The sequence below is a fragment of the Protopterus annectens genome, chromosome 13.part0, assembly GCF_019279795.1.
Source record: "Protopterus annectens isolate FY-2018-M chromosome 13.part0, PAN1.0, whole genome shotgun sequence".
In the NCBI taxonomy this organism is placed as follows: Eukaryota; Metazoa; Chordata; order Ceratodontiformes; family Protopteridae; genus Protopterus; species Protopterus annectens.
In genome coordinates this window covers 508,510,426-508,518,976 of record NC_056747.1, presented here as the reverse complement: position 1 = coordinate 508,518,976, position 8,551 = coordinate 508,510,426, and the positions used below count along the sequence as shown (strand labels likewise).

The window sequence follows — 8,551 nt, the reverse complement described above, 5'->3', positions numbered from 1 at the left end:
CTGCATCAGAATATGAAGCTTTCCACTAGAAGGTTAAATTTAGTTATCTAAAATAACTTGACTTTTATAACTGTAATTTGCAACATGGTGGGTCTGTAATTTTCAGTGTGATGTGTACTGTACAAAATGCCTTTTATTTCATCCATCTATATCAATATGTCCATTCCTCAATCTAGCCATTGTTTTATGTTCCTAATGTAATCAGTTCAGAGTAAAGGAGGCAAAGATTGTCCTCACAAGCAACAAACACAAGTCAGGAATCGACCCAAGAGGGGGCCAATCTATCTAATGGTCCATATTACTCACATGCTGACTAAACCATCTGCTGTCAGCATGTTAGCAGTGGTATGTTGGAGGAAACTGGACATCATGGTAAAAAATACACAGACATGGGGATAACACACAACTGGACAAAAACATAACCCATGCAAAGAAATAAACTAGGAAACCAAGTATTCTAAAGCAGTTGCAGCTCTTAACTGTTACAACACCATGTTACATCACCTGTACACTTAAACTAGAGATGAAGTCTCAAAAGCTGATAGACAACACGGAACTGCACACCAATTACTATTAAAAAGAATGGAACCACAGCATGTTTACTGCACTGCCAGCTGCCAATGTTGCTTTTTAAAGTGTATGTTGTTCAATATGCGTAAATAAAAATATTCTTTATAAAATGCTTAAAGTCAGAGTTTAGGATGAGGGTAGTCGGTACTTAATCACTTGTTTTAAATATTGTAAATTATGAGCCTATAAGATATACTGAAAATGGCAGCTAAGGACTACAAAAGTGTGTTTTTGATCTCTGTGTCCCTTCCACTAACATTTCATGTAACCTGTACTTTTAGTTTGGATCTTTCCAACAATATCTGTCAAAAGTTATGTGCACTTCACCATGTTGGTTGGTTGTTTGTCACTCGAGTAGTGGTGGGGGCAGGGCAGCAGTACACCAAGACTTCTTTACTTCTAGGGCTAAGAGAAATAATTTGAAGGCAGCCTGGTGTTGTGACCAACATTTCTTAACATTTTATGTATGGTTTCATAAAATTTCCTTTTAGTATTTAAAACAAAAGGTTCCCCACATTTACATAAATAATGTTTCTAGAATGAACAAATTTTGGAATCCCAGTAATACTGAAGAAATGGTGATCCTTAATTCCTGTGACTGATTAATGGTTATGTTACAAGGGCCGCAACCTAGATAGAGTGCTAGAACTAACCTATAGGATCTATTGAAAGTATATACCCCTTCTGTAATACTCATGCAGACTGTTTCCTTTATCTAGAAGGTAGAAATTCTCTGTGTCAGCATACTTTTTTTTTCTGATGGAGAACAGAGTTTGTGGAGAACTTGTCTTTCCTCAGTCAGCTGACCTTTGTTTGACCTTTGCTTTTACTATGCCAAGATATGAAGTCAACAAACTATAGACCTGTTGTGGGGATATATGTGTAACAAACTTTAGAACTGTTGTGGGACAGCTGTCGTTGTTCAAGTGACAATCACAGTTTTATGTTTTGCATTTATAGCACATTGCCAATATACTTGGCTTATTCTCTGTCTGATTTCATACATGTAGATCTTTTTTATAGAATAAATTTTAAGAAATTAATTGTAATGGTCTTTGTAAAAATCAATTTCACTTTTTTTTATTTAAATACAGGTGTATATGTTCCTGGTGAAGTGGCAAGACCAGACTGAAAAAGTTGTCTACAGAAAATTTACAGAAATCTATGCATTCCATGTAAGTACCAAAATTGCCAGTTCTGCTCACTGTGAAAAGATGATTAGTGACAGTGTCAACTGATACTAAGGTGTGTAACTGTCACTGCCATGTCATGTGACCAGGGCATTTTTAGAATTGTATTATACTACAAAGCTACTGAAGTAGGGCGGTTGGGTTGGACTGTGTTTTCTGTTATAAATTCACACGTGATTTCTTTCCATATGTAGTCATAAAAACTGGAGAAACAGAGAAGTAATGTAATTATTTTTTTATTTTATAATATTGGGAAACTAGAAAAAAAGGCTTGTGATCAAATCGAGTTTTTAACAACCAAACTAAAAATTTAGAAGTACTTATTTTCTGTAGAAATATGTCAAACTGAGACTGCTATATGCATTATAAAAACAGAAGTCCTATAATCTATCAAAAAAGTTGGACATAATGTTTATAGATAGTTTGTTGATAAGATTATGAACAGACCTCCTGCCTAGCTTAGCAATGGACTTATTTGTAGGACTGTTATGGAGATTAGTGCCTTCATTTATGGTACGATAAAGGCAAGCAGGCTCCCACTCACTAGTTTATGAGTTTTGCCTTTACTGTGGAAAAGCTTGCCACATGTAAGTTTGTTGTGAAAGAGCTCATACAAATACTATTTTGCCAAATCTGTACAGAGTGTGACACACACACACACACACACTGCATGCACACACATGCAGATGCATACATGTATGTAAGGGATGCCCATACCTCTCAACTGTCCACATTTTCACAGAATGTCCAGATTTTTGCCTCATATTTTGTCTGTTTCTCATTAAAATTGTGGCTTTGTGGCAAATTACTGGAGATTGAAGTCATTAAATAATGACAGATATTTGAGTTTCAGACCTCATATCCTGCAAAAATGAATGCTAACACAAAACCTTTTATTGTAGCAACTTTCTAAGTTTATAAGAGAATATTTAAAATCTGCCCCAATTTGTGGCCCTTTGCCTCATCCTCATTATTTTTGGCTTTGTCCAGATTTTTTGCACTGGGAGGTTGAAAGGTGTGGGCTTGCCACCTTTGCAAGAGGCAAAAATCTGACATAAGCCCTACCTTTTGCTTCACACATTCCCCACCTATTTCAATACATGTACATTGGCAATTGTTTCTCTTTCAAAGTTAAAAAGTCATACTAGCAAAGTTTCAGAGAAACAGTAAATCATGTAGTAAATCTAACAAATAAGCAAATACATAAATATGTTGCACATGTTATAAGATAACTATAATATTGTTTTTGGTAACTGGTATGTTTCAAACTCAAAGTCAAATGTAAATTTATTGTCATTAAGATATACACAAGTGTAGGTTAAATGAGATTCCGTGCAATTAGCTCATCATGGGACAGACAAAAAAGAAATCACATACATAGAAAGACATAATTTAAACAACATATAATAATACTACCACCATCTTATAAATCAACTCTACACTTAAGTATCATATATTCCTAGAAACACACACTTGTTAAGATACTAAAAGTACACATCTAGCAAGTTCAGGTAATAGTATAGCACATGAACCATGTACAACATTATGGGTGAACTAGCACGTAGCAGCTGAAGAAAAAAATATTGCACCTGGGTTAGTAGTTTATAAATTATAATGGTTGGTGGGCTTCATAAATAATAGATAAAATAATATCTCACAGTGAATGGGAAGTCCCAACTTCCTGACCTGTTAATAATTAGACCTAATGTTGGAATTAACAAGTCTGATCACCTTTTGGTAAAAACAGTCTTTGAATCTAGTTGTCCTGCATCAAATACTGTGGTATCTTTTACCCGAGGACAGGCTGATAAGCAGACTGTTTGCAGGATAAATTGCATCATTTAGTATTTTGGTGGCTGGATCCTGGATTGTGGACAGACTAATGGCAGTTATCCCCTCAGCAACTCTCACCACTCTCTGCAGTGATTACTTGTTCTGCAACCAAACAGCTCCCATACCATATGGAAAAATTGGATGTTAGGATGCTTTCAATTGCTGCTGTGTAGAAGATGGAAAGTGATGACAATGGTAATTTCACCTTTTTTGAGTCTTCTCCAAAAGTGGAGACATTGGTGTGCTTTTTTCACTATGTGCCAAGTGTTCCTTACCAAAAGAGATCATCAGAGATATGAACTCCAAGGAATTTGGTACTGCATACCCTTTCCACCATCTTGCCATTGATCAGGAGTGGTGTATGGGGAGTTTGCCTTTTCCTGCAGTCTATGGCGATCTCTTTTGTTTTACTTACATCCAGGTCAAGGTTGTTTCTTGCACACCAGGCATTCATTGTGTTAACCTCTTCTCTGTATGCACTCTCGTCCTCTCTCCTGATGAGACCCATGACTGTGGTGTCGTCAGCAAACCTGATGATATGTGTTATACTGAAGTTTGCTGCTTGTTTGATGTTTGTTGTAACTGTTATACAAGATGAACATGGGGTTCTAAAAATTGTATTAAGGAAATGGAGACAGGAAGAAGAATATATAAGATCTGTACATTGTTTCCTGCAATTTTCACTGAATCCACATTTTATTCATGTCTACAATATTTATATTGAAGCAAAATACCATATGCAATTTTACAGCCAAAAGTTTAACTGGTGGACAAATCCATTGTTATATGTGTGAAAAAAGACTCGGGCTTTTTGTGTACAAAATTATTTAAGTCTAAATAGGAAATCGTAATGAAACACTATGCATTGTTTGGAAAATAGAAATATGTTAGACCTCAGAATGATTCAGAATACAAGTACTCTCACCAAAACTGAATTTCCTGACATAGACCCCTAATTTCTGGATTCCCCATCAGAGACTGATTTTCTGACAGGTGGCAACCCTAATGCACATGGACACACTGGCTCACACACATGAGGATCATCAGAGTAGTGACAGGGTAAACAGGTGGTGCTGATTGGCCATGGCCTGGGGTGGGTGGTGCTGTTAAAGTAAAGAGTGTCATGGGAGTGGCCTTGTTGCAAGACTATAAAGCAACATCAGAGCAAAGCAGATTTATTAGTAAGTGTGTAAAATGTCTAAAATATTTGTCAGGGTAGTAATGTTCCTCTAGAATGTTAACTGCCTTGTAACTTTTTTGTCACTGTGCTTTTTTGTACCAGCATTTTGCAAAAAAAAAACTTATCTGATATACTTCAGCACCTATAAGCTTCTGTCTCATACAGCTCCCACAAACAGGCACACTCACTCTTCCATAGTTAGTTACAGATGACTGCTGCATCGTAGTGTCAGCTTTATATGAAATATAGACTGGTCATACCTCTCAACCCCCTAGTGCAAGAATTCTGGACAAAGTTGAAAATAATGGGGGGGGGGACAAAGGCCAAATATCAGGGACAGATTTTAAATATTGATAATATATGCTTAGTAAGTTACTAGAATAATGGGCTTTCCATTAGCATACATTTTTTGAAGTATATGAATTCTGAAACTAAAATATCTGTTTTAGTGCTTCAGTCCTCAATTATTTGCCAGAAAACCACAACTTTTATGAGGAGCAGACTCAAAATATGAGACAAAAATCCAGACATTCTTCAAAAATCTGGGCAGTTGAGAGGTTCCAGTGTGTGCTCTAGTGCCAGCTTTATATGAAATATAGTCTGGTGTGTTTCAGTGTCAGCTTTATATGGAACATAGGCTGGTGTCTTCCAGTGCCAGCTTTGTATGAAATATAGTCTGGTTTATTCCAGTGTCAGTGTTGCATGAAATATAGACTGGAGTGTACCAGTGTCAACTTTGTTTGTAGGCCCCAACAGGCAGCTGCTCATCCACTGTGATGTCCATCAACCATTTGTCAATTTAAATAGAAACAGTCCCAACATCATTTCCTCTTATATCAACATTTGAGGTTCATCACTTAAATACATTTTATTACAATCAAGAAAAATGTTTTTGATTTTTTTTTTCTAATTCTTTCTAAATTTAATATCTCCGGTTTAAAACCAAGTACTTTTTCAGATATTTAAGCAGTAAAGAATTCACGTGTTTGTGGTAATATAGAGCTAAATAACTTGTGCGCTAAACTGAAGCACAGGTGAAGCTGAGTGTTTCTTCTGCCTCAGAAGTGATGATGTCATCCCAGCGATAATGCATATCCTGGGTATGTGATTCGCTAGAGTTTGATCGCAGTCAAGCTTTTCAACTTCAGAGTTACTCTAAAAATTGCCATCGCTGTAACTGAATATGTAGTGTAACTCATACTTATGGTATGTATTAGTTTTGTTGTACAAGCATAGCTTTAATATTTTTTATTGTGTAAAAGCTGAGTTTTTTACATTTCTGTTGCAGCTGTTCATGACTTAGAGTGCTAGATGCAGTCTTTTTAGAGCTGTCTTATTTTATAACATTTAAGATCAGTGTTGTGTTCTGTTGTTCTCTGGGATACAGTGTTCGTTTCCCAGCCAACCCTTGAATTTGGCTCGATCTTAAGAATAAGAAAAACAAGCCAACACTATAAAGACTATAGCTAGTTCTCGGTACTTAATGTTCTCAGTACTTAATACATTATCAGCATAGCTGCCCAAGTAAATTACAGCTTTTGTGCTGTTGATTCCTAAAACAGTTTTCTGCTGCTGTCATTCCCCTTAATATATACATATGTATAAATATTTATAAAATCAACAAGGAAAGCTAACAGATTAGATTAACAATTTTGCATCAGATATGATCCACACATGGGACAAAGCTAATGCAAGCTACCCAGACTTCAGATTCACAGGCCCTTCTCTTTCACAGCCTTTAAAATTGCACTGTCAGCCATTTTATATGTCACCACTAACTCAGACCTGCGTAGGATTAACTTCTGCATATCTTTAACAAATGTGCAGAATATACTTGCATAAATATGTAGTCCAGAAATAAAAAACGCTACAGTAGACACTGTAATCATGTGAACTGCACTAGAAAGCTGTTATTATATTGCAAAAAAAGTTTTTTTTCTAATATTATTTTAAACAGATGTATGTAACTGTGTCAACACTTAACATTTTGAGGTCAGATTTTCAGTGTGCTTTCTGTGGACCACCATCACCACTGCCACAACTTCATGAACTATGACACTAAGTATGTGCAATTCAGATCCAAAGCCATACTTAGAAACTGGCTAAAGTAAGCACTTATTTAATAAGCAGAGTGACTCCAAGCTTGACAAATGCACAAAATGTAACTGTTTGCATGCTGAATCAGAAGAGTGTAGTGCATGTGGCAGAAGGTGCAAGAATTGCAGCAAGATGAGACATTTTGCTGTTGTTTTTAAAGCTAAGCAAGTGAAAGAAATACTGATAATAGAACTGAGAAAAAATGTTTAGAAAGTCCTTTCCAGGATTCAGTGACTGCTTTGTGAAATACTGAATGAGGTTGGCAAGTCAAAGTTCAGATTCATGGAATCCCAATAAGTTTTAAGATTGATACAGGGACCGACATTACTGTAGTATCACATGCTACTTATGGAAAAATCTCAGAGTCTGTAGTTGCGTAGAGCAGACTTGGAAATGCATAGCCCTGGATTTAAATTCAGGTGCATTGGTACATTCCTAGCCATGTCTGAGTGCAAAGCACACAAGTAAGAATTCTGTGTGTATGTGTTGGAAGGACTATATATAAGTAACCTGCTTAGTAAAACTGTGGCATGTAAGTTGGGGCCAAGTGCTAGAATAAATGAGATTAATATGGATGTGTTTGTTGAAGTTGATCTGCTTAACTGTGACCCAGATACTGCCCCATGTGCCTTGACCACACCCATTAGTGTCAGACACTGCCCCATCTGCCTTGACTACACCCACAAGCATGCCATTTCCAATATTGTCAAAAGCGGAAACAGAAATTAAATCTGTACAAGCTCTTAGCGATATTGGAAGTGGAACTGCCCTAAGGGAATGGTGCGCTCCTATGATCCCAGTCATTAAAACAAACACAGTGTAAGAATGTGTCAATTTGAAAAAGCTAAATGATGCAGTTATGAAGAGATTTACCTTCCTTACCTTAGAAGCTGTTGTACAGAAGCTCAACCAAAACCAAAGAAAAAAGCACCTTTAAAGGAAGCCCGACTCAACAGACATGAACAAAAATATAAAAAGCATCTACCAGCAAAGCAAGAGGATACAATTCTTCATTAATAAAAGGTAGTCCGTAAAAACATTCAAGAATGTTTCAGGCCAAAACCAGAAAAAGTGGATAAGCGCTTTCAGTATAAAACCTTCATCAGATCCTTAGTTTTTCATTCTCGGGGTTACTTATATTTAAATTGAGAGCAACCAAAACTTCAATTAAGTAATTAACACACCCCCTTACCTTGCATCCCAGTAGGGAGCCATGTAGACTAATCGTAAGGCTCATGTCGAACACACCTTCTTTTAAACCAATCAAAATACATCTAGTATTTCCTATTAAGACTACCCTCTTTTAACATCGGTTTCAGTGGTACTATGTGGTTCAATCCTGGTGGAAAGTTTGCTCTTAAATTCATAATCCACCTCATTTCTTCTTTTTCAGTTCTATTGAAAAGATCTCCTTTGCGGACTCCATCATTTACTTGAGAAACTTATGCCCATTGTACTAACGTATATGTCCGTACAAAGCATTAGTGTCTATTTTGTTTTTTATATCTAGCTGATGACTCAGAATGCGCTCTTTAGACTTCCTACTCATCTTGCCTACATAGGCTTAACAGGAATCACACAGCCACATAAATCACATTTTGTATATTACAATTAGCAAAGCCATAATATCTGTAGATTTTGTGTGTGTTAGGATGTTCAAAAATATCAGTAGTGTTGATAA

The 8,551-nt window shown here is 36.3% G+C and overlaps 1 protein-coding gene across 1 annotated transcript in view; it reads left to right on the top strand.

Annotated features, from left to right (window-relative positions):
- The window catches only part of NCF1 (neutrophil cytosolic factor 1), a 277,900-nt gene that overhangs the window by 5,405 nt on the left and 263,944 nt on the right, over window positions 1-8,551 (top strand). Inside the window, exon 2 of the mRNA XM_044054133.1 lies at window positions 1,665-1,745. Within this exon, the coding sequence (XP_043910068.1) occupies window positions 1,665-1,745 (81 nt within the window). The remainder of the gene's footprint in view (window positions 1-1,664; window positions 1,746-8,551) is intronic.